Raw genomic sequence first — 27622 nt, 5'->3', positions numbered from 1 at the left:
GGATTCTTCTGTCAGGTGCGTGAATGAGGACCCAAAAGCGAATTAACAAAACAGAGTTTCTTTAATGACGAAACACATGTAGGCTCAGATGGACAGGCAGATTCCGACAGGACAGGACAAGGTTAGATGAACTGGCAGATTCCGACAGGACAGGACAAGGTTGCAGCAAACACAACGATAGTCTGGTTCAGGCATGAGAAACACAAACGAGAATCCGACAAAGACAGAAACAGGAACAGAGAGAGATATAGAGACCTAATCAGAGGGAAAAAGGGAACAGGTGGGAAAAGGGGTGAACGAGGTAGTTAGAGGAGACAAGGAACAGCTGGGGGAAGGAGGGTAAGAAAAGGTAACCTAATACGACCAGCAGAGGGAGACAGGGTGAAGAGAAAGAACAGGAACAAGACACAACATGACAATACATGACACTCACATCGTATATAGACTTGTTTATACTGTATTATTGACTGTATGTTTGTTTTACTCCATGTGTAACTCTGTGTCGCTGTATGTGTCGAACTGCTTTGCTTTATCTTGGCCAGGTCGCAATTGTAAATGAGAACTTGTTCTCAACTTGCCTACCTGGTTAAATAAAGGTGAAATAAAAAATAAATACAAAATTTGTGGTCACTTGTGATAATGGTGTTTTCCTGCTAATGCCGTGTGCGCATTGCTGCGCTTATAATGTGAAGAAATAGCCTGACAGTTTATCAATGTTTTAAGCTAAACGTTCTCATCTGTTGCATCAGCCTCATTGCTAGTGGTTGTATTAATTTGGGATCTATCGCATCCCACAACTGTCCCAGACTATGTTTGGAATATTTATTTCTCGCACAGAATAGGTCAACTTTTGTACTATGGGGGATAGTAGATTGACATATGCTAGTGCTTTTGCTGTTCGTTAGGCCTACTCATCTTGTTGGCTGACGAAAAGTAAATGTGGACAATTCTTCCTAATATCTTCAATACGCGCCTTGGAATTGGATAAGGATGCGCGGAGTTGCGTCCCGGATGTGTCTGTTTTCACTTGCAGGCAGTGAGAAAGACCCGATCATGTGACTGGGAGCCATGTGAGTGAGAGGTGCTTCGGGATGGAGCCGGGAAAAGGGAATTAAAATGATTATATTCAGCCCAAGGGCCGAAAGGCCACAAAAGGCATTTTTAGGGGGCATTACGGCCACACAAAAGGGACGCAGCCAGGAAATTCAACGCATTATCAAGTGCTTGTCAAATTGTGAATGAGACTAATGAAGTGTGTACAGCCTGTGCAAAAACACGAAGCGGAGTTCATGCATTTCAAGATACTTTTTTCAAATCATAGTCGCATCATGCAGCCTTAGAACGTATTAAAAATCTAAACAAATAACCCAACATTTGTATCAAAACTAAAGTTAAATAAATAACTCTAAATTAAGAATATAGGAGTACCTGTTCCTTTGTCAACCGATCAACACAGGATAGCCGCATGTGCTCGCTCCCTCAAATTGTATTTTATTCAGCTATGTTCAATTGTATTCTTCATACTATAAAACAATATAAATGAATGGCATGGGATTCTAAGCAAATGTTGTCTGCTAAATGAACTAGTGTAGCCCACAGCTATATGGCATGGCCTAACCTAACATAAGGACAACTCAGAGTATGCTATTCTGTTCTTCTGAAATAGACTACATTTTCTTCATATCATGTTTCTTTAGACCTGTCTAAAATAAATAATGGATTTATTGTGATGGTGTAGGCTATTCAATTTATTTTACTTTTTAAAATGTAGATGTTCCAAAGGTCTACATCAGTGGCTTGTAGGCTGTGTGTGGAAGCCTGGAGATGTTAAATGTGTTTATGTTAATTAACGGCCAATTGCTGTGCCGCAATTACTGTGTTATTTGCTTGACAATCACCGACTGACAACATTTCATGACCGCCACAGCCCTATCCACGTCAATAGGCAGTGTAGTAGGCTTAACCCGGCAGCTGGGTTCCTGGGTAATCTCATATCCCTCTCTTGGAAACATCTGTCTCATCTTGTAAACTGGGGAACTACTCTGCCCCCATTCCCCACTGTGGAGGGATGGGGCATACACCATCATCGGGCTATGTTAAGACTGACAAACACAAATCTAGTTCACAACAGTTCAAATCAGGAAGGCTGGTCTGAATGCTCGCTTAACGTCATCCAGTAAGCATAACATAATTAACTTGGTTTCCTATTCTACAGGCATTGTGGGAATGAATACAAACATATTATCATAGCGTCTTATTTCTTCTCCTCTTTCTTACTAGCCATTTGTGGAATGTCATTCACCTATTTAACTTATTGTCTATAAGCACAATAATGGACACTCCTCATATTTGCTGTTTAGCCTATGGGCTCACTCTTGCAATTATCACCTTCCTCTCTCTCAACCAATGGGCGTAAACCTTGGGATGTATTTATATGTCAACTTACCGTCGTTCTCGCATTTGCTGTTTTTCAGCAACAGTTTTTGACAACCATCCCCTTCCCCACCACTACCAGCTATAATAACCTGAAGGCCCATCATTGGAACTCCTTTTCCCCAGCGGGGGGTTTCGATGCCAGCAGCACCGCATAGGGCTACATGCCATCACATCATCTGGCTCCGAGGCCATTCCCCAAACTATTTAATAAAATGTCATATTGCATTCCGTCTTTGTCATTCATTCAGTTAAGCATGTACTCGACTGAACTGAATATTTCCATTAGTGTAGGTAGGAAGACCTAGTCACTCACTGCACCGCATCATATTTTACAGTACTATTGTACTACACTGTATTGTACTTTACTGTACTGCACTACACTGCACTCTACTCCACTGTATGTAGGTAGCAGCCTAACATGCTGACTCTAGCCATACGTAGCAAGCTTAGTTGTGTGAAACAGGCAGCTATTTCACACTAACCCAGTGAAGCAATGAAAGGGTCCTGCTTAACTGCTCTGAACCCTTCTGTTGGTGTTGCTGAGCTGTCACAATACCTCGGGTCACTGGGTGCTGCTGAGGAACCACCTTTAAAATTTAGAAAGACAAACAGACACTCTGTCGTCGCAACTTATCTTATCTGAGGCGTCCAATTGGGTGTTGGGCGTGGGGTGAACCAGAAGAGTGACTGATACGGACGGGTACAAACTTCCAGATTTTTGAGATTTATGGGGCAACCTTTACGCCGGTTCTCTGAAATGCACCCTTCTACCCTCCCATAAAACAATATGAGACATGGGTGGGGAGTGATCCCAAGGTCTTAAAAATACACACACACACACACACACACACACACACACACACACACACACACACACACACACACATTGTACTGGGAAGAGCTTAGCAGTTAGCTAGCAGGGGGAAGAAAGCAGATGGAGGTCACTAAACCTCTCTATCCTCTATGGCAGCCAGCCAGGAGGGAGAGTCCCAACATTCTGAAGCAGCATCCAGCCAGTCACTCAAAGCTGCTACTGCCTCATTAAGACCAAGTTGGAGACACTGTTCCTGCTAAAAGTCAGGCATCTAATTGCAATTTCCCTGAGAAACACACACTGATTATAAATATGCCAACAGGAAGGCAGGCGTTCAATCACAGCTGGTGTTCATTCCTGTAAACAAAACAAATTGTTACCCGTCTCTCTCCCTGCGAGTGAGCTTTTGCTTGTAATAATTAATTTACTTGCCTTATTATTTTTTGTGTGTGTCGTGGAGGGGGGTGCAGTTAATAATTAACAGGCTTCTGGCCCTATCTCAGTGGAAAGCATCCTTCCCCTGCACAAATGAGGACACAACTAGTGGTAGACATCCTCCCACACCACACGCCAGCACGTATGCTAGCGTGCATACATTTTGGGTAGTTGGCATCTCTCCGAAGCATGTGGAATTGGGGGTAGGTGGGGGTATATTTTAGCTGGACAAAAACAAAAGAGCAGCCTAGTCCTCCTATCCTGTTCCTTCCCCATAGTTCATCTGAAGACACCTTTAGATTTTATCTTCACTCTGCAGCCTCTCTCTCGTGCTCGTGCGGTTGCTCGAGCCCCAAATCCCAGAGATGAACTTGGCAAACACACTCATAATCAAATAGAACACACTGTGAAATATCATATGTTAACGGTGCTGAATATTTTAGAGTATTTCCATTAGGTTATAACGCGATTATCGCCACGATTTGTATCACCTCCCCTTGTATGCTTGTGGCAGTTGTAGAAATACTGGTTTCGTACCAAATTGCACCCTATTCCCTATATAATGCAGTACTGTTGACCAGAGCCCAAATGGCACCCTAATGACCCTGTGCACTGTATAGGGTGCCTTTTGAAATGCAACCACTTTTCTTCTCAATAGAGGCAGGTTTATAAAGATGGCCTCCTAGCTTGCGTCTTAAACTCAGCACTACGGTCAGGGACAGACATTACTCAAGGAATCCCTGGCTTGGAGAAACCACGTAAATGGACCTGACACGGCTGACACTAATGAGGCTTCTCATGGCGCTGTCACTCAAACACACTGACGTTTCCAATGGGTCGGCCATCTTTAATCCCAATTGTGCCTTTAGCCTAACACTTTGTTTTCCTCTGTTATTGAAGGCCAGCTGTGGCAGTTTTTTTCCCTATGGGTTATATTTTCAAAAACGAGCAATACACTTGAGTTCAAATCCCTGTTCATTACACATAACTTTAAGCCATTACCTTGAAAACCTCATCAATCAATCAAAATGTGCTAATTTGTCCAAGGAATTTCTCTGGTTGGCACAGTACTGTACATATGTTATCATGTAATTTTCTCAGGGATAACTGTTGTTCTGTTACACTATCCGATACTGATGTAAGGAGTCTGTGGTGCTTATAACAAGTATTGGCTAGGTCTTATTCGGTATTGTCCAATTAAGAGTGTTTTGGAGCAGCGGGGGTTCATTACCTAACAACACTACTCATATTCCAGCTGTCCATACATACATCTATACATCAAGTATATTTTGCCACAGGGCCACCTCAGTTCATTACGCTGACTATTAGATAATCCAGCATTGCTATTCTCATCTATGTGTTTTGTTGGAACAGTTGACCTCGATCGCTTAGCTCTGGGGGGAAGAGGATCAAAATCCTCCTGTCATTTTCAACTGGCCTACTTTCCATGACTTCAAACACATTAGGTTATCATGTGTGCCACTGGCCTAGAGGCTGCAGCATTGTAGTGGTAATGGTAGTGGTAGTACTCTGCTCTGCTCTCTCTCTGCCTCTAGTCCAGGCGGGGAAGCAGGGACGTAAACACTGTACGGTCATGAGAAATGTAGGGAATTGACTCAGCCAGTCTGATGGTTCCTAAAGCCTACAGCCAGTTTAGCCTCGTATTGTGTGTGTGTGTGTGTGTGTGTGTGTGTGTGTGTGTGTGTGTGTGTGTGTGTGTGTGTGTGCTCAAAGCTAGCCCTAGTACTACACACAAGACATGGACCATGTAGTCCTGGTTCTCTGTCCTCATATAGCATAGTGTTTCCCACCACAATCCCTATATGGTACAGTGCTGTGCTTCAGTGTGGGAAATCACAGTAGCTAGCTAAACAAGTACAGTAGTGCTCTGTTATTTTAGTGCGCCGTCTACAAGCAGGCAACACACACAGAAACAAACTAACTTCCTAAATCACTTGTAATGGACATTCTTGGTTCTGCAGCAGCAGGAACCATGGGAGTACTTGGAGGAGAAAAGCATTTTACTAAGAATGATCCCTGGTGAGGGACGGAGTGCCTAGTGCCTAAGGTACTACAGAATAGTATATATTGTTGTCACAGACACTCACCCAATGACCCTTCCAGTCACATCTCCAGTAAAAGCGCCTCGAGTGGCCAGTCCACAGCTCAGCCAGCTGCCTGAGGAGCTTCTCAGGCTCGGGAAGTCAGTGCATCAGGAGCCCCTTTTGGTTCCCTTTGGAGCCCCAGTGAAATCCTAGCCACGCTTAACCACAGGGCCTGAGAACCTCTTGGGGCCCTCTTGGAACAAGGCACAGCCCTCCAAGTCAAAATGTGACCCCCCCCCCACAACAAACCATTTCTGTATAGACGTTTCGACTTTGCATATAAGAATAGCCAAAATGATTTAGACAATATTTGTCTGCTAAAGAGTTAGCGAAGGAGAGAGCACGGCTGGCAGTGTTCTCCGCTGTTAACTATTTGATTTATTAGCTTATTTTCGGCGGTGCATCCCATCCCCGCCGGGTGCGATGCTGCTCCCAGGGCCCATCTGCTGCTGCTTGCCACGAGCGGACATGTAATGATGGCCCTCTCCGGGAAGATTACCTCTGCACTTTTACCTGGCAGCTGCAGCTGCAGCAGGCAACGCTTCGTCACCCACGACAGCCAAGCATCTCTACAGCCCACTGAAAAATGGAGCCATGGAAAGGCATTAAGGTGCATAGTAAAACACACTCGTACTCGTATTAAGGGGGAAAATGTTTCTCTGCTCAGTACCACTCATACCTGGATGCTACAGAGTGTGTATTAGAATACGTCGACCCTTTGTCATGACTCTACACAGAGTTCAAGGGTAACACCATTCAGGTGGTGGTAGTGGCTTTTACCCATCTCCTGAGGCCTTCTCTAGCTGGCCTAGAGGACCTGACCAGGCTCCCTGCCCCTCTTTCCCCAGCTCTATCCATAACATCCAATCCCCTCCGTTCACACCCTTCCTCCCTGGTGTGGGAATAGTAGCCCTTCCCCCACACCGGAAGCAGAGAGAGAGAGCGGGGCAGCAGGGTGGGGCTCGCTTGATCTAAATGTATTCTAACATCTTCTCTCGCCTCACCCTGGCCTTCCACTCCACTCACATCACAGTCCAAAAAGCCTGCTCTCTCCCAGCCTAACTTACACATTGACTGACTGTGTGAGTGTGAGTGTGGGAAGTGACATTGGAAATGCTCCCCGTTTCCCCCACAAACCATACCAATGAGGAATTTCATTTCAATCAAAGAGAGAGAGGAGAGAGGAGAAGGGAGATCAGAGGAGAGAGAAAGCAGCAGTAGTAGCTCTTTCTTACCGTCCTCCTCCTTAATGTGCGAGTTCTGAGGGCTGTGCATTCTCTCTCCGTGGTTCGGGGGACTCAGGTTGGAAGCAGGGCCGTGATCAGCTGATATCCATGTGGGGTCGGTCATATCAAAGTCCTCACTGCTCACTGAACTCTCATCCTGTCGGAGAAAGACAGGGAGGGAGAGAGAGGGAGAGAGAGAAAGAGAAATAGAGAGAGAGTCAGTCATGTCATTCCGTGGACAGCTTAGACAGGTGGAAGAGGAAGAAAATAAAGAGAAGGGAAGATATCAGACGTAACGTATGACTGACCAGATCTCAGACATCAGAGAGGTTGCCAAAAGAGGCAGAGGGAGGCTACCTTGTTTGTGACAGCAAGGAGACCTAAATGGGGATTACATTTTGCAGTTAGACACTTGGTGCGTGTCTGGACTACAAAGTGTTAGGCCTATTTGGTATAAATAAAAATGACATAACTGGCAACAATTCACTATGATGAAAGTGTGCGAAAATGGAAGAAACTCAAAGGCAGCCTGTCGTTGCACATTTTCAATATAGCAAAGTGATATCCCACTGGGCACACACTGGTTGAATAAATGCGGTTTTCACCTAATTTCAATGAAATGATGTTGAACCAATGTGAAATAGATGTTGAATTGAGGTATGTGCCCAGTGGGATGCATCAGTCATTTCAATATCGCTCCCTTTTTAGTCACCACATTGAGCAAGGAGCTGCAGAGCATCACTGGGCCTACAACACCGCATGTGAAATGTGATTTGTCAACTGTCTCAAATTTGTGAAGTACCTGGGACTACAGACGAAACACATTAAGAACTTGATTTACCAGTAACCTTTATCAGCAGACCCATAGCAGGCATAAGAAGCATTAAGAGTCTAGAAGCATTAAGAGTCTTTAAGCATTAGCAGATCAGCTGAGGCACAATGACCCTGCCTGACCAAACCCAGGCCCAGAACCAACCATCCTAATGACCCCATAAGGATTGAGGCACCTGTCTTCATTTCCATTTCGGAGCTGATTCTACATTCATTCAACATTCATTCCACATGTGTTTATTTGACTTGTGTCCAACCTTTTGGTCCACCAGCCACTGTGGCAGGTACAATAGATTTTTTTTAATTTTTTTTTTTATCTACCCGCCACTCAGATTTTTTTTGCCAGAAAAAAATATTTTCGTATTTTAATATTAGTAAGAAGTAATGTGGTATGTTGCTCAATTTCATTTCATTTTTTGTGACCTGAGTCTTTTAACCAAAATATCAGCAACAAAATGTTCAGCTTGCCCCTTTAAGGGTGGGAGGTTACCATGGTAACATGGCCACTCGAGTCCTGTTAAGGTGTGTGTGTGTGTGTGTGTGTGTGTGTGTGTGTGTGTGTGTGTGTGTGTGTGTGTGTGTGTGTGTGTGTGTGTGAAATGTGAGTTCTGACTAGGTTAGGGTATCCCTTCGCATTCAGTCGAAGCAGCAGGCTCAAACTAATGTGGAAAAACAACCAAGCTTATGAATAAAACAATTTAAATAGCCAAGAAACACAAGGACAAAGTCTGACTTTGTAGACTTTCGAGTAAATTAGACCAACTTTTAGGCCTGTGCGCAGCGCCTCCAAAAATGAATCAATATCAGCACTTAACTTCATTGCACACAGCTCTCCTTCCTGGCAGTGTTGCTGCGCAAGGTTGGATATGGTATAGGATTCGTATTTCTTTGTACAATTAGCAGCTATGAAATAAAACATCAGAAATACTTTGAAAACAGCTACTGCAGCATTTTTCTAACCCTACCATGTGCTCATACTTGACTTACTTGACTATTTTTATTAGCAAATGTAATGCTTGCACTGTAGAGCCCTGCAAATTGACCACCCACCAACGTGGCTGGTGAAATAGACATTATTACCCGCCAATACATAAATCTACCCGCATTTGGTGGGTGTTCATTTTATGCCTGCTTGTGTCAGTGTGGCTCCGCCGGCTGCAGCAAAGAGCGAGGAGGATCTGAGAGCCGCCACTCCCAGTAATGAGGTCCAGAGTGCTGCAGCAAGCTAGCTGCCTTTCAGGCAACACAACAGCTAGACTGACAAGACACAGCCTTTAGCTCAAACCTCAGACCCATCCATTGCACTGCTCTTTATTACTTGCTAACCCCCTTGGTTCCACACACTTATGAGCGCACACATGCACTTAGCCTACAGCAGGATAGTCAGGGGGCCAGAACATAATTACAAATCATTTGTAGACTGCAAATGGATGGCAATTACCTCAAACAGATATAACATTTGACTAAAACATCCTTTCTAACCTTGTTTATAAATAAATAAATAAAACCACCCACGGGCTGCCAGTTGGGGAACCCTGGCATACAGTCTCACACACACACAACATACACACGTCATAGGACTATATCACACATACACACCCGCACACACAGGCCATTTAGCCTACTACCACTTCTAGCCTAATCAGATACTTTTTTTTCTGATTGAGCAACGTTAGGGGAAAGGACTAAAGGTGAGACTAAAACTAACCTGTACTGATTTTGGAAGAAGGGCAGTGATGAAACCGTTTTTTCACACTGTGTGGGCTGTGTGTCCCCCGCTGGTTTTGAGCCCCCACCCCGCCCCCGCATACATAGCCCACAGAACCTGCCAGTCACCATCTGTCCCCATGCTGGCTGCCCAGCACGCACTCCAATGGCGAACGTGCATAAAGATGGCAGAATTCAGATATGACATCATTGTTTTAGCACTATCCAGAGTTTTTAAACTACGGCGCGCGACATGGTTCTATATGTCAATAAATCAACACAATCTACTTTTTCTTTTTTTCAAAATTGCAGCCGTCTTGAATCCTACATTTGGGATCAAAATACTGTGCTAATGCCCATACCAAACAAAATTGTAACGAAGAGCAATGTACAATACGCCGAAACGGAATTTGTGATTAGTGCATGGCTGCTGCCATCTTTATGCACCTCCGTTATTGGTTAACTTGCTTCACTTGCAAATTGACCTATTGACCTATTGATCCGTTGCTGTGCACAGAGAGATACAGGCTACCTAACTAACTGGTCCACTGTTAAGTCAACTCAAGTGCAGCCCTACAACATGGCACAGTTGAAGGCATCAAGACAAGGGACAGGATCTAAGTACAGAACCGGTGGCCCATACGAAGAACCTGTAGAAGAAGACTGTCATTAGATTGTGACTGCTGTCACACTGGACCTAAAGAACAAATGTCCTTAGGCAGTGGAGAGGAGATAGAGGGGTCACTGGGTCATCATTCACTGAGAGTGGGAGGGGTCAGGGGCAGTATGTCCTATTGAGGTCAAGCAGATCAGAGGAGTACATAATCAGCATTCTGATGCTGCCAGCTGGATTCTCAGCTACCTATAGCACTCACTCACACTGGAGGCTGCAAGTATTTGTTAGCTGACATCATCACGGTCTCACTATAGGCTTATGTCTTCTTCTTCCACAGTTACAATGAGTTAGGTTTACACACACGTCTGAGCTCAACAGGCTTACGAGCACATAAAGCTAGGCTTCGTTGTGGATTAACTGGTTGGCAGTCAGTACAGGCCTTGACGAGAAAATAGACTTGAAGATCTAAGTATAACATCTATAACACATTGGCCAATATCGTTAGCACATGAATTAACAAGTGAGGAATCCTAAACGACCTTCATTTAATCTGCGTCTTAACTCCATTTCAATTACAATCATATAAACCCACACAAACTGGTCCGTCATTGTGTCGGTCGGGGAGAGAATCCAGTGCATAACAACGGTTTATTTTCTATCTACCTACAGTATTACTCCATCTGTCTGCATTCATTTTATCCCCACGGCTCAATCCTGGCTGCTGCCCTTCCTTTTATTCATGTCGATTTTTTTTTTATCAATGATCCCTCGCTAACGCTCTCATCTCATCTACATGCAGATGAAAGAAGAGAGATATCCCTCCCTGATAAATCACAGCCCGGGTGTGATCTCTTTGGGCTTGAATGAAAAACAACAGCACCACTCCCTTCCCTGCACAACATCAAAAAGCCTATGTTTAAAGATCTAAGCCTAGGCTAATTAAGATCCAACCTAACACTTCACATTGTGTGAATGAGTGACTCGGTTTAACCAGCTTCGTAAATGACTGGGGCGTTGAGATGGAGATCCATCTTACTTGGCTCCAAGCACATTCTGTTTCAATCAATCAATCAATCAATCAATAAACCTGATTTATTTTATAAAGCCTGTTTGACATCAGCAGTTGTCGCAAAGCTGAAGGAGCTGAATGAACTACAAAATCATGTAGGCTACCATTGGTCGTGGTGCTCTCTGAATTTCTTCTAAATCATGGTACAGTTTGCCACTGCCTCCACCGAAGGGCCTAGCAAAATGAGTCTGTTTAAATGACAGTGCAAGGAGATAGGAGAAAAAACGTATTTTTAAAAATGATTAACTGGGAGTGCTTCCATTTCTATTTTTAACACGGTGGAAGAGTAAAAAGCTTCCAATGTGCATTCTTCCATATCACAGGCAAGTGGACTGCGGAGATGAAGTTGTGTCAAGCACAGCAGAATGGAGGAGGGCCAGCTCTATGAAAACACTGCTTTGATATGGCATCTTGCTAAGCTCCACATTAAATACAGGACCGTGTGCAGTAAGTTCAATGATTGATGTATGCTTTGCATACTGTCACTCTACCTATGGAAAGTCATTCACACAAAAAAACATATTCTAAAGCACAGGCTTGTCTGTACCAAGGTTTTAAATTCCATCCCATTTATTTCTAATTCAACAGCAGAAAGCAGTATGTATTTACCAAGACAATTAGTCCTAGCCCCACCACACTCCAATGTAAAGAAAGTAGACGACGCAAAATTCCCCCATTTGAAGTGCTTTTATCACAGAGGCCGGAACTGAGAAAGTAGTTTTCAAGCTAATGCAGTTAGCAAGCAGACCTGTCTGCTCTGATCTCATATCCAGCCAGCTCTCTAGACTCTGTCTATTGTTCTCTTTGTTAAAGTGTGGAGCAGGCAGGTGAGCAACACACCCTCCCTGATGAAATTGGTGTTCTTCCACCTGCCCCCTCCCTATCCTGCACTTTTCCTACACCTCCTCCTCCTCTCCTCTTCTCCTCCAATCACATGGATGCATGCTGCATGGATGCTGGTATTTCAACAGGAGCAGTAGCAGCAATGCATTCTCTCTATAAATAGGGAGGAAGGGAGAGCATGTTTATTGGCTGCCATGGAAACTGATCAGGAACAGTAGCCTTGGAAATGAAGTTGATTCTGAACAATTCTTGTTCTGAGCAATTTGAAGAGGAGAGAAATTACGTACAGTACGACTGCTGGAGATGAAGGCTAAAATACAAGGAGGATTCAGACTCCAGGCAATGTAACGCAGACATGTTCAGCAGGATAAATCCCAGTTCAACCAACTGATGTGATTGACCAAATTAGAGAGGCCTGGGGCCATGTGACAAGACTGAATCAGACACAACAGGCTTCCGTGCAAATTGTGGTGTTTTCTTTCTAACATCTCCTAATGAACATGGAGCTACACATTCATGTCAACAGCAATAAATTCAATAAAGTTCCAAAATAAAAAATAATTTTTTAACTAGGGCTGGCACAATTACCGTATAATCGTGTAAATGACGGTTATGGATGAAGACCGTCATGTAAATAAAATAACTGTCATAACCATCAACGAACAGCTGACTGAAGACTGGACAGCGGGGCATTTGTGCGGTTGAGTCCGTTTCTGCGGTAACATGGACTCTTAACGTGATGGAACTTTGTTGCTCCTTGCTGGAATGTAGAATGTTTATTCAAATGATGTTAACTGATGTGGCTCATGCAATGGAATGTATTTTTTGTAATGTCAGGTGAGTTGAATCAACAAATCACAACACATATTGATGGGTACACTTCCTTCTTTTACTTCCTGCTTTGCTCCTATGGGTACACACCATCCATTATACTATAATTTACTTGAATGGGGACACCCATTTTATTTCTATGGCGGCACATGCGGTCAGGAGCGGAGGAGGGGAGAAAATGAGCAGTGACCACCCTCATTTGGCTGGCCAATACCATCATCCAAAATTCTAGAACCGTCACGGACCTATTTTTAACAAAAGAGAGAATGTTAGCTAACTTAACAGGCAACCCCCTTTTTCTTAGAAATCAATGAGGACGTTGGGGGAGCAGCAGGAAGAGTGTATCATTTCTGAACAGAGGTGAGGATATTGATAAGTGTGTGGCGTTTGTTGGCTGGGGAGTAATGTAAATCAACACACACACACACACACACACACACACACACACACACACACACACACACACACACACACACACACACACACACACACACACACACACACACACACACACACACCTAGCAGTCCCAGGCAGACCTGGGAGGATTAACAAAGTGCAGACTACAAGCCTCCACTGCAGAGTATTGATCGCACGGAAAACCAGCCGCGAGGAGAGGAAAATACCACCACTGACACATGAACACACATGCACACACTCAAAAACGCACACACCCATTCACTACACACAGATAGCAGACGTTTGTATGCACCTACAGTGTAACAGGGGCAGAAAGACAAAAATGATGCAAACTGAAGATAGCTAAAAAGTGGATGAGGATTGGAATAGCCAAGGTAATGGACACAGACAGATGAATATCAATGTCTGTTGCACGATATTAAACCACTAGGCCTGTCCGCCAAAGGGCAAATAAAAAGTATTCTATTACTATGAAGACAGGATGAACAATAATCAGTGATTCCAACGGACCTTAATTGATCAGCCACCGAGCCTGGTGAGAAGCTATTTCTGTGCCTGTTGAGTTCAGCTGTCACACAGCTAACAGAGCAGGGCTGGTAGTCACACTGTGAGATTGGGCTGGGGCTGAGGAGGGGGGAAACTGCTTCTGAAACTATATCTCTGCAGTCAATTACACTGCCACTGCATGTTACTCTATCCAGTGCTGTCTGACAACAGAGAACGTGAGGGGTACAAAAAAGGCAAAAGACTACAGGGCGTCGGAACGATCCGCGACTTGTGTTTCAGAATCTCAGCGGAATCTGACGTTGGAACGGTGTCTCATAATTTCTGACCGCAAGGCCATAGACAGAGAGGATGCTCCTCTAGTTGCACAATGTACAGCCAGTGACCGACAGACAAAACGACAGACAGACACATGGGTATATGAAGCAGATTGCAAGAAACAAGATGCAAGCAAGAAACAAGATGACCAAGAGGAAAGCAAATCCATAAATGTCATGCCTATTAATTACAGTACATTGCTGATATGGTGCCCGAGCCCCATATGCTAAATAGAGAAGGAAAATGATGTAGCTACGGACCAATGAAACCATGTTTCTGGTGATAGGCTTATACCCAGAAACATGTTTTTTTGGGGTCCCTAACTCAGGCCTACATGAAGTGCATCATGTGCTATAACAAGACAAAGATACTACAAAATATACTAGAAACGTTTACTAATAGTGAGCGCTCCAATTAGTATCTGCCTGAACCAGTGGCGTGTATGAATGGATGCCACAGGAAGTCAGGGTTCACCTAAAACTGTACCATATAAAAATAAAAAATAATGTGTCTTTTGTCCGTCTGTGTTTTTAATTTTCCGTCAATTCGCAAGAGGCTGAATGTATCTCACCGGAGAAAGCATCCGAGCGAGCGAAACAGCGTTGTGTAGGCCGTCTATCTGATGCTGTCTGGTCCAAAAGAGTATGACATTGTTGCCGCCCGTAGCATTGAATACAAGGGAAGCCAGCGAGCATTTGGTCTCCCTTAATAAAAATGTAATAATAGCCCATCAGCATTGAGCTAAACTGAGTTAGCTCAACTGTGAATGGTCCTTGCGTAACAAAAGAAAAGTGTCAAGGGAAGCCAGATTTGGCTTCATTCCAATCACATCGCATCGAAAGAAAACTCATGCATCCCGTTGTGTTGTTGTCCTCCGGTGGCCTTTCCTAAATTAACCATGGATGGAGATAGGGACTTAGGGGCTAGTTGTCCATCTCCTCTCTGCTTTGCTGTAGCTCCACATGACTGTTCATGTCTGGTTATAAGCTACGAGGAGCTCACTACAGAGCTAATTTAGTTATCTGAGACACCAGACCGTACTCCTGATGAAATGCCAACCAAAAATTCTATCCCCATCAAGAGACTGAGCTTGTGTGCAGGGGACTTCCTGAATCATAGTGAACACAACCTGTAACCTTGTGCTTGGTCAGGCTCCCTCTAGCTAGCTCAAAGCATTGGTGTAGCATTGGCTGTGATGGTCAGGGAATTTTGAATGACGGTAATTGGCCAGCCAAAGACCGCAGTCTCCATCATAATCGTTGGAATAGCGTTTTTTGACTGACATTTTCTCCTTTCCTCCGCTCCTGACCGCATGTGCTGCCATAGAAATAGAATGAATAGGATGGGCGTCCCCATTGAAGTCAATGAAGACGTAATTGGTGGACTGGTGGCCATTGCGAGTGTACACATAGGAGCAAAGCAGGAAGTAAAAGCAGGAAGTAAAAGCAGGAAGTAAAAGCAGGAAGTGTACCCATCAATATGCGCTGTGATTTGTTGATTCAACTCAACTGACATTACAAAAAATACATTCCATTGCATGAGCAACATCAGTTAACATCATTTGAATGAACATTCTACATTACCATGGAAATTATTGCATCACAATACCTGGCAGCCATTGTGAGTGCACCCATGAGTTTACCAGTAATTGCCAGGGTTAGAGATCCAAGTCCATTCTATTCATTATTTGCTACAACACCTTGCTTGTTTCAGCAAGGGGTAACAAAGATTTATCATGTTGTTAAAGGCATCCTCTGGAACTTTGGCGACTACTAATTATTTTTTAAACCTCCCACTTTGGGCTGGATGTGTCACTGTGTAGTTCATACATGCATAATCTATGAGCAGAATTACTGTGTTTTTTGGCACCTGTGCTGTGCCATTTTCCCTACATTTTTCCCCACGGGGGCCAGCCCCTGGCAATTTGAGTTCTAGCCAATGAGCTTCAGCCCCTCGCCATTTGAGTGACAGCTAGCAAGATGCACACACAGCAAAGCGAGAGAGCAATGACGTGATGCACATATCGGCACATACGTAGCACGCAATTTTCGGGGACCCCTTTTGGCTCAGGAGCACTACTTTCAGAACTACTGGCTAAAAAGTATACAAAAGTACAGCAGAAATGGACTCTGCATGAATGCCCAGCTACCCCGTCTTCAGTCAGGTGTTCGCCCAAAAATATAAATAAATAATACAAAGGTTATTTTATTTTTATGACGGTCTTCATCCATAACTGTCGGTTACACCAGTGGTTCCCAAACCTTTTTAAAGGAACTCAGTCTGTCTTTCAACTCTTGAAAGTTGTAATAAGATGCCATTTTGAAATTGGGTAGTGCATCATCAGATTTCCAGATAAACTAGCCCATATCAGCAAAAAAAATGTAGCTAGGTTTTTTTAGTCCATAGATTTTGTTGAGTCAATCAAATATCACATGAATACACATTAGGCATTGTAAAATGTATAGAATTGCAAGAAAATGTGCTTTAAAACGGCAACATTTTCTCTGCACCCTATGACAAAATGTGTAGAATTGCAGGAAATTGGGGCGGGACGTTCCTCCAAGCTGGAAGGGGGACCTGCGTGAAAAAGTTTGGGAACCCCGGGGTTACAAGGTTATACAGTAATTGTGCCAGCCCTAGTACTGTGACAAAAGCCAATTTGGTCCCTGTTCCTGACTGACTTCAGATTGGCAGATCCTTCAGTTAACCATGTCTGAACAACAAAAAACAGAGGCAAAAGTCTTTGCTATTAATATGGTGCTAAACATAACTGACAGACAAGACAGCCACAGGGAGACACAAGTCTTTTCAATAACCCACAATGAGAAACAAATATCCAAGTCCTAGAGATTTCCCACACGGAGCTAGTTTGTCATTCTGTAAGTGTTCCGGTTGAAGGAGTTAAAAGCAACACATCACAACACAAAACGTCAACAGTTCATCTTGATGAGCACCGTCTGACTAGCTGACAGTCCCCACAACAAGGCTTCAGCTCTACCTCGGAGAAGCCGACAGGCTTCATTTGATGCTGATAGGAACAGACGGCCGGTGTAGTGAATTCAGATATGTTTCTCAGTCTGACAATCACGGTCATACATATTTATACTTTGCCTTCTCAAATACATGAATGCGCGACTTCATTACAGTGGAGGAAATCCCCTGATCTCCTTCCACAAACCAAGGTTTACTGAATGTGATGGGTTCGGTTGTGGTGGGTGCTTTCAGGAACCTGACATCCTCTCAAACACAGGGATATGAACACACTCTTCCACAAAGGAAAGGGTGACAACTACTCTTCTCTCTCAGCGAGTACTCTCTGAATTAGTTTAAGTGCCTTAGTTACCAGTCAAAATTGTCAACAGTAAATCAAGATAAAAATAAAATAAAAAGAACATGCTTAAACCAACATGACATTACCATGCCATGGCATGATTACCCTGGTAGCCTATTCAAGGGGTTCTCAAAGTATTTTTATTTAAAAAAAAATGTATTATGAATATTACTAACAACAACAGAATAAGCTAATTTTGGACAAGGGATCCGTGGAATAAATTTAGAGGGTGTAATACAATACAATGTAATATTATGAATCTACAATTTATGTTTTTAACCCTGGGCAACATCATGGGCCTGGGATGCTCACAGGGGCATTGGTATCCCCTGCAGTCCTCCACCAATTATACATTTTTCAACTCAATACTTCTTGTATAGTTTTTTTATTTTTTTATTTTTACATAAATGCACAATAATTTAAACTTTAAAATGGCTGTTTTCTCTCTGCCTCGTGGCAAAATGTGAAGAATTGCAGGATATTAGCCTTATAAGCTGCATCAACAACAAATAATCTCTCTGCCCCATGACGAAATCTGTAGAATTGCAGGAAATTAGCTTGAAATATGCCCGTCTTTCTCTCCAATGCCTAGAGGCGGGCTCTTAAAATGTTCCTACCGAGAGCCTGCGACTTGGTTTGTCAAGCCATGGACTGTCGAAGTCATAGTGAAACTTATTGCATGCTTTTTCTAAAAAAAATGTAAAAAAATGTTTTCCTTGAGTTGTGTTCTGAATTTGCTGTCACAACAGAGTACCGCGGCACCAAAAAGTTTGAGGACCACTGTTCTATTCTACAGAATACATGTACACTGCAGTGCAGACCAAGGCAATGCACATTACAATTTAATTAAGCAGTGCCCTTGGTAACCTCAGTCAATATACTAAGCCTATCTGACCACCCCTCCAGAGGACGGATCAGAGAGGGAGAAGCAGCTTTAGAGATTTCACATGAGAAGTGGAGAAAAGTCACACTTTCAATGACCTCTACAACCCCATGTGCTTTATCTTTATCCACCTGTCAATAGAGAGCAATAGTAATGGCCTCTTTTTGTCGGCACTAACTACGCCATGATTCGTTGGACAAAGCCTATGGGCAAATTAATGGAGTTTTTGGTTAAACGCCGGAAATAAGGTATGTGGTAAACACAGGCTTAGGAGATCTGACACGTTTTGTTCTATGAGATCATCTTCATCAGCTAACGTCACTTTTTGTGCATTTTGAAGCATTTATGTCATTTTAAAAAAGCACATAAAGCACAATAAAGGTTTCATAATTCATAAAGGTCATGTTAACTGACTGATATTATCCCATAGAATAAAATGTATAAGATCTCCTAAGCCTGTGTCAACCTCAGACCTTATTTTCTAAGTTTGTCCCAAAACCCTATTCTTTTCCCATTCATTTTCCCTAAAGGAATGGCTGAACAAACCAGAGTTAACTTATTTGCAGGTTTTAGGACTACAAGCTGGTGAGCCCTATGGCAGTCTGGTTTCCAATCATTTCAATGTGAGTACTAGTTGAGGATGAATTAACCTATTTATTTTGTAAATGTTGGCTTCAACTGACAGGAGAATGAAGAACGGTCAATATAGTTAACAAATGTAAACAAAACCAACATGGGTGATTTTAAGCCACAAAGGCTATTTGAGCATTGTGTCCCTGTGTAGTTTTGTACAAATGATTCAGAAAACGCTGAGTCATATGTTTATCTACAGCTGTGATAAAAACCCATGTGATGAGGACCCCGATTTCTAACAAATACCTGGAGAGATTACTGTATTGTCCAACACTCCTATTCCTGTTCAATCCAGTCAGGCACAAATCTACCACGAGTATGAGGATTAACCCCTTTCCCTTCTGGAACCAATCCTGCGTAAAGAGGCAGGAGTATATCACTCCAGGTGAAAAGCAGACTGTGCTTGCTTCTGGTTAGGCTAGGCTATAGCCTACTACCAAGGATGTAGCCTATAACTGAGCCAAACTGAGTGAGGTGCATGTTAGTGATTTAGTCAAATGGTAAGTAAAGAAGAGCCTTGCATCAGCAGCACCGTTAGCGAAGCCTTACACACATCCCGCGGCAGACAGGGCAGGCAGCACTGGTTGAGCACAGAGAGAGCAGCTGTGGACAGCCAGGGGCAACAGGGAGCCTGGGGTTCGATCCTCTGTCACCTCACATCTTCCTCTCGAGAACTGCACACACTGCACTGTCTGCCCTGAGAGGAAACCAACTGGGATAAATCAGGATACTACAGTGGGGCCTATGATGTGGTACCAAAACACAGTGCTTCCACCATCCTCCATAGTCAGCCAGGTGTACATAAACACTGCATAAGTCTCAGTTTTTCATCCTTATCATCTTCCCTAAAATAACATATTTCCAAATGAGCATGTCCAACTTTCATAGAGGTACTCTTGGGGAATCACAAAACAATAGGCTATAGCATCACAACAGAGAGGTAAGCGACAGATGAAATGGAGAAATATTAGGGAGAGGCAACGAAGGAGTGGGGAGAGAGGGAAACACCCACTGCCGCAGTTCTGGAGCTTGACTCAAGGGAAGGACTATGCAGGCAGTCTACCCCTCCAACTGGCTGACTTACTGACTTACAGGGGTCAAGATTTTTTTGTTTTTTGTTGCAAGGCTTTATCCTTGTGAGGCGCTGGCCGAAGGCAGGGGATGCTAAAGGAGGTTTTAAAGCCCTTAACCCTTAGTCTACTGGAAACCAGCTGCAGTTCCTTTAGGATTCAGCCAGAAAAGTTATGTTGTCTTCCCTCAAATGATTTCTGCCAACTCCATCCTATAGAAACACCATTTGACAGCAGAAAATACTCTGTTGCCATGGTTCTGATTGGGAAAGCAGTGGACTGCCGACTGTAGTGGTAAGATACAACTGTTGTGCATATTATTTGACAGTACAGTAGCAACCATAGCCTTCGACTTGTAGACTTATCAACATTTTGGTGTAGAAATTGGGAAGCAAAAACTTCACAGATTTGTGTGACCCTTGGGCTACTTGGTGTTAGAAGTGGGATGACAGGGCGTGCCTTCAACGAGTTGGTGGCGTGTCTGGGCCAAAGATATTAAATGCATTATAATATTCCTTGGCATGGGCATAAGGGAGTCGAAAATATAATGTGCACAGGAGTATTGTGAAGTTACAGCCTTTAACACAATTTAAACAACTTCAGTGAGCAACTTCACAAGCACTTGCAGTTGTGGGTTTCCTACTAACTAAAGTTAACTTCTGATGTTGGGACTATGTGTATGTTCCCTCAGCCCTACAGTAAGTTCCCTCAACCTTATGTTCCCTCAGTACCCCAAGCCCTCAGTTCTCTCAGCCCCATGTTCCCTCAGCCCTACAGTATGTTCCCTCAACCTTATGTTCCCTCAGTACCCCAAGCCCTCAGTTCTCTCAGCCCCATGTTCCCTCAGCCCTACAGTATGTTCCCTCAACCTTATGTTCCCTCAGTACCCCAAGCCCTCAGTTCCCTCAACCCCATGTTCCCTCAGCCCCGGTCACCTGTCACCAATAATTCAATACTTCAGTGGGTCCTAGGCCATATAATTGTACATATTATATAATTATACAAATTACTTGAGTAGATCAAATCAGATTGTATTTGTCAGCGCCGAATACAACGGGTGTATACTTAACAGTGAAATGCTTGCCTAAGAGCTCTTCCCAAAGATGTAGAGTTAAAATATTAACACAAAAGGAATAAAATACACAAGAATGGAGCTACAGTGCCTTCGGGAAAGTATTCAGACCCCTTGACCTTTTCCACATTTTATGTTACAGCCTTATTCTAAAATGTTTATTTTTTATTTTTTTATGTCCTCATCAACCTACACACAATACCCCAAGATGACAAAGCAAAAACAGTGTTTAAGACATTTTTGCTAATTTATAAAAAATGTCAAAATTAAATATTACATTTTACATAAGTATTCAGACCCTTTACTCAGTACTTTGTTGAAGCACCTTCGGCAGCGATTAGAGCATAAAGTTTTCTTGGGTATGACGCTACAAGCTTGGCACACCTGTATTTGAGGAGTTTCTCCTATTCTTCTCTGAAGATCCTCTTAAGCTCTGTCAAGTTGGATGGGGAGCGTCGCTGCACAGCTATTTTCAGGTCTCTCCAGAGATGCTCGATCGGATTCAAGTCCGGGCTCTGGCTGGGCCATTCAAGGACATTCAGAGACTTGTCCCAAAGCCACTCCTGCGATGTCTTGGCTTTGTGCTGTTGGAAGGTGAACCAACTTTTCAAGGAAGTTAGGAACCAATTAGGAGTTAGGCAGTTAGGAAAGGCAGTTAGGAAAGCTAAGGCTCACTTTTTAAAGCAGAAATTTGCATCCTGTAGCACAAACTCAAAAACGTTCTGGGACACTGTAAAGTCCATGGAGAATAAGAACACCTCCTCCCAGCTGCCTACTGCACTGAGGCTAGGAAACACTGTCATCACAGATAAATCCGGACCCCTACAAATCAGCCGGGCTAGACAATCTGGACCCTCTCTTTCTAAAATGATCTGCCGAAATTGTTGCAACCCCTATCACTAGCCTGTTCAACCTCTCTTTCGTATCGTCTGAGATTCCCAGAGATTCCCAAAGATTGGACAGCTGCAGCGGTCATCCCCCTCTTCAAAGGGGGAGACACTCTAGACACAAGCTGCTACAGACCTATATCTATCCTACCCTGCCTTTCTAAGGTCTTCGAATGCCAAGTTAACAAACAGATTACCGACCATTTCGAATCCCACCGTACCTTCTCCGCTATGCAATCTGGTTTCAGAGCTGGTCATGGGTGCACCTCAGCCACACTCAAGGTCCTAAATGATATCATAACCGCCATCGATAAGAGAAATTACTGTGCAGCCGTATTCATCGACCTGGACAAGGCTTTCGACTCTGTCAATCACCACATTCTTATTGGCAGACTCAACAGCCTTGGTTAATCAAATGATTGCCTTGCCTGGTTAACCAACTACTTCTCTGATAGAGTTCAGTGTGTCAAATCGGAGGACCTGTTGTCCGGACTTCTGGCAGTCTCTATGGGGGTGCCACGGTTCAATTCTCTGGCCGACTCTCTTCTCTGTATACATCAATGATGTCGCTCTTGCTGCTGGTGATTCTCTGATCCACCTCTACGCAGACGACACCATTCTGTATACTTCTGGCCCTTCGTTGGACACTGTTAACTAACCTCCAGACGAGCTTCAATGCCATACAACACTCCTTCCGTGGCCTCCAACTGCTCTTAAATGCAAGTAAAACTAAATGCATGCTCTTCAACCGATCACTGCCCGCACCTGCCCGCTCATCCAGCATCACTACTCTGGACGGCTCGGACTTAGAATATGTGGATAACTACAAATACCTAGGTGTCTGGCTAGACTGTAAACTCTCCTTCCAGACTCACATTAAGCATCTCCAATCCAAAATTACATCTAGAATCGGCTTCCTATTTCGCAACAAAGGATCCTTCACTCATGCTGCCAAACATACCCTCGTAAAACTGACCATCCTACCGATCCTCGACTTCGGCGATGTCATTTATAAAATAGCCTCCAACACTCTACTCAACAAATTGGATGCAGTCTATCACAGTTCCATCCGTTTTGTCACCAAAGCCCCATATACTACCCACCACTGCGATCTGTACACTCTCGTTGGCTGGCCCTCGCTTCACTCTCGTCGCCAAACCCACTGGCTCCAGGTCGTCTACAAGTCTCTGCTAGGTAAAGCCCTGCCTTATCTCAGCTCACTGGTCACCATAGCAGCACCTACTCGTAGCACGCGCTCCAACAGGTATATCTCACTGGTCACCCCCAAAGCCAAATCATCCTTTGGCCCCTTTTCCTTCCAGTTCTCTGCTGCCAATGACTGGAACGAACTGCAAAAATTACTGAATCAGGAGACTCATATCTTCCTCACTAACTTTAAGCACTAGCTGTCAGAGCAGCTCACAGATCACTGCACCTGTACATAGCCCATCTGTAAACAGCCCATTAAACTACCTCATCCCCATACTGTATTTATTTATTTATTTATCTTGCTCCTTTGCACCCCAGTATCTCTACCTGCACATTCATCTTCTGCACTTCTACCATTCCAGTGTTGAATTGCTATATTGTAATTACTTCGCCACCATGGCCTATTTATTGCCTTAACTCCCTTATCTTACCTCATTTAAACTCACTGTATATAGACTTTTTTTCTACTTTATTTTTTTCTACTGTATTATTGACTGTATGTTTTGTTTATTCCATGTGTAACTCTGTGTTGTTGTATGTGTCGAACTGCTATGCTTTATCTTGGCCAGGTCGCAGTTGCAAATGAGAACTTGTTCTCAACTAGCCTGCCTGATTAAATAAAGGAAAAATACATCAAATAAAAAACCATTACCCCAGCCTGAGGTCCTGAGCGCTCTGGAGCAGGTTTTCATCAAGAATCTCTCTGTACTTTGCTCTGTTCATCTTTGCCTCAATCCTAACTAGCCTCCCAGTCCCTGCCGCTGAAAAACATCCCCACAGCATGATGCTGCCACCACCATACTTCACCCTAGGGATGGTTCCAGGCTTCCTCCAGGCGTGACGATTGGCCGTTCAGGCCAAAGAGTTCAATCTAGGTTTCATCAGACCAGAGAATCTTGTTTCTTATGGTCTGAGAGTCTTTGGGTGCCTTTTGGCAAACTCAGAGTGGGCTGTCATGTGCCGTCTTGCCACTCTACCATAAAGGCCTGATTGGTGGAGTACTGCAGAGATGGTTGTCCTTCTGGAAGGTTATGGAGGCCACTGTGTTCTTGGGGACCTTCTAAGCTGCAGAAATGTTTTGGTATCCTTCCCGAGATCTGTGCCTCGATACAATCCTGTCTCGCAGCTCTACGGACAATTCCTTCGACCTCATGGCTTGGTTTTTGCTCTGACATGCACCGTCAACTGTGGGACCTTATATAGACAGGTGTGTGCCTTTCCAAATCATGTCCAATCAATTGAATATACCACAGGTGGACTCCAATCAAGTTGTAGAAACATCAAGGATGATCAATGGAAACAGGATACACCTGAGCTCAATTTCAAGTCTCATCGCAAAGTGTCTGAATACTTATAAGGTATTTTGATATTTAATTGTTTATAAATTTGCAAACATTTATAAAAACCTGTTTTCGCTTTGCCATTATGGGGTATTGTGTGTAAATTGCTGAGTTTTTTATTTGTATTTAATCCATTTTAGAATAAGACTGTATGTAACATAACAAAATGTGGAAAAAGTTAAGGGGTCTGAATACTTCCCGAAGGCACTGTATATACAGGGAGTACCAGTACCAGATCAATGTGCAGGGGTATGAGGTATTTGAGGTAGATATGTACATGAAAGCAGGGTAAAGTGACTAAGCATCAGGATATATAATAATAAGTAAAGAAAAGAGTAGCAGCAGCATATGATTAGTGTAAAAGTGTGTGTGTATGTGCGTGCGTGCGTGTGTTTGTGTTGGTATGCGTGTTTGTGTTGTTGGTATGCATGTGTGTGTTATGTGTGTGTTTGTGTGTGTTATGTGTGTGCTTGCGTATTGCATGTGAAGGTGTGTGGGTTTTGTGTGAGTGTTAGTGTGTATATATAGTAGGTGCTGAGATACTATTTATTTTCTCAGAAAATGCTATTCAGGTCATTGGTATATTGACAAAAGTTCAAGGTCATAGTGATTGAACATAATTCAGTAGGTCCTATATATTACTTACTTATTCATGTGGAAAATGGTGAAATACTCAGCCTTTTCTGCCTTAAAATAAGCATTTGTGCTTATAGAGCTGCACATTGCCATAGTTTTTAGCGTGTGTTCATAGCGTACATACTATACATTACTGTATTTGAATTGTGTACATTCTGCTTCCATATTTGTTGTCATTATTTTCTGTTTATTGTCTGACTGTATATCCTGTTTATTCTAGAAGCACCATTTCACAAAGTAAATTACTGTATGCAAATCTATTTGGCGAATAAAGGTGATTCTGATTCTTGACTGAAATTGGTTCAGTGGACAAGTAGAAGGCTGAGGGAACATAGCGTCGTTGAGGGACTGTAGGACTGAGGGAACATAGTGCTGAGGGAACATATTAGTGCTGAGGACTGAGGGAACATGCCGTTTCATCAGTATCTCAAAGTATCCACTTATAAGACAGACAGATAGCTAGCTATATATTTAGCTACCCAGCAAGCTAATTTACCAGAGATGCAAAACGTTAGGCTAACTGTCAAATGTTGGCAAGCTAACGCTCCTCCCTAACGTTACCTCCATTCACTTACCGTAAATACCGTGGCTCGGCTACCTTGAAGCGATAATAATGTTGACAGAGCTTGCAAACGTACCCCAGATATAAATACAAAAGCTGACAGGTATTAACGTTTGAATGTTTAGCCTTTTTTTAAAGTAGCTAGCTAGGTCTTTTGGGGTAACGGCTCGCTGGCCATCAGGGGGAACCGTCCAGGGAAAGTGTTACCATAGTAACATTGAACCTCGAAATTGAACTTCTATATGTCACATTATTTCAAACCTCTCAGGGTGAAATTATAATAGCTAATGTATCCTGCCCGGGCTTGCACATTTTTCAGCGGCAAGGTAACTAGGAAGATATAATATACAAAGCAAATTGCTGTACAGTATTATTCTGAAGTGATTACTGTATTAATGCAGATGGACACGCGATTGTATTTTGCGGTGCGGGATTGTACTGTGCGATGCGGGATGTGTGCGGTGCGGTGCTGGTTGTACTGTAGAGAATTGTACTGCTTGGTCATTCTGCATCCCACAGAGAACAATGTGACATACAGAATGGCCTGCGACGATACACACTATACGTAAATATGCACTTTTAACAGTATGCTGTTGGTGCATAGCGAACATCTAAAGAACATGATGAATTATCACTAGGACAATTTATAAAATGCTATTATGTTAATTAATCAAATACATCAGCGCATATTGTTTAATTGGATAACAAGGATGGCTAATAACACATGTATGTGCGATGTTAGATATCAGATGCAGTACCTTCTTGGAATAAATGTTTGATATTTATATTATATTTGAATGGTAGGCTATTATACTACATGTTAAGTTGTGAGAGAATCGAATAGATTGTTCACTTCTACAGCACACTATTCGCTATAATACATGCATTGATAGAAAATATAGCCTAGGGCTTATCGAAAGGCTATAAGGCCTAAGGCTATTATAGAAAACTAAATGTATGAAGCATTTTTATCAGCTATTAATTGTTTTGAAATTATTATATATTTGCGTAAGAATACAGAGAAAAGTGGAGGTGTAATTGCCACAACATTGTTTCCCACAGCTGGCGAAAATAGCTTCTACATAGCGCACAGCTCAGCAGATGAAAATAACAACACAACCATATCATGTGAAAGAAATGCTTACCTTCACTTCTGATGGTGAATTTTCAAGTGTGAGTGTCAAACCCCTCTATAATTGCCTCCCCCTTGCCGGTCTCTTTATTCGCTTCTAATTCTAAAGACAATGTCCTGCTATGGGAGCAAGTACAGGACCCTCCGAGACTCGCACTGGCAACCAGCCCCAAAGACGGAGGCGTGGCGGCGATAACTGACGTCACACTTTGTGCAAAAGATGGACTGCTATACAGTGGGTTGACTTAAACCATTTCAATTGTCATTGGCTTCTTTAGACAGGCTTTACTACCGTCCCTCTGCCTTTCCCATCTCCCCTCTTCCATTTGTTAATTCCCAGAACATTGCTTTCTTTCTCTACAAATGCCCATACCGGACTTTTTATGCTATCTTTTCACTCTCACTTTTTCGTTGACAGGAAAGTACAATTAAAATGTAAACGTGGATTAATAATTTACTTAGCCAAAGAGTAGGCCTGTTAGTCCGGCAGCCTTTGGGCAGTATATAAAAAAACAATCATAAATGGAATAACTAGTTAAACCTTTGGAAATATTTTCACAATCTCTAAATACTGATACAGGGTTATAATAAATAGGCTTGATGATTTAACTTGCTTTTGAATTAAGCATTCTCACAGAAATATGTAATTGATATATCAAAATAACAAAATCTGTTCACAAATAAGTGAGCGATCCACAAAGTATCAATAGCCTA

General features: G+C 43.1%; 1 protein-coding gene across 2 annotated transcripts in view; it reads right to left on the bottom strand.

Annotated features, from left to right (window-relative positions):
* LOC110532105 (nucleolar protein 4-like) overlaps nt 1-27622 on the bottom strand; it is a 129220-nt gene that overhangs the window by 52090 nt on the left and 49508 nt on the right. For both annotated transcript variants that reach the window (XM_021615718.2, XM_036988026.1), the window contains exon 5: nt 7026-7173. In XM_021615718.2, coding sequence (XP_021471393.2) covers nt 7026-7173 — 148 coding nt within the window. The remainder of the gene's footprint in view (nt 1-7025; nt 7174-27622) is intronic.

Source organism: Oncorhynchus mykiss, chromosome 9 (assembly GCF_013265735.2).
Source record: "Oncorhynchus mykiss isolate Arlee chromosome 9, USDA_OmykA_1.1, whole genome shotgun sequence".
Classification (NCBI taxonomy): Eukaryota; Metazoa; Chordata; class Actinopteri; order Salmoniformes; family Salmonidae; genus Oncorhynchus; species Oncorhynchus mykiss.
Note: the sequence above shows the minus strand (reverse complement) of the source record. Positions and strands in the feature narration are given on the sequence as shown.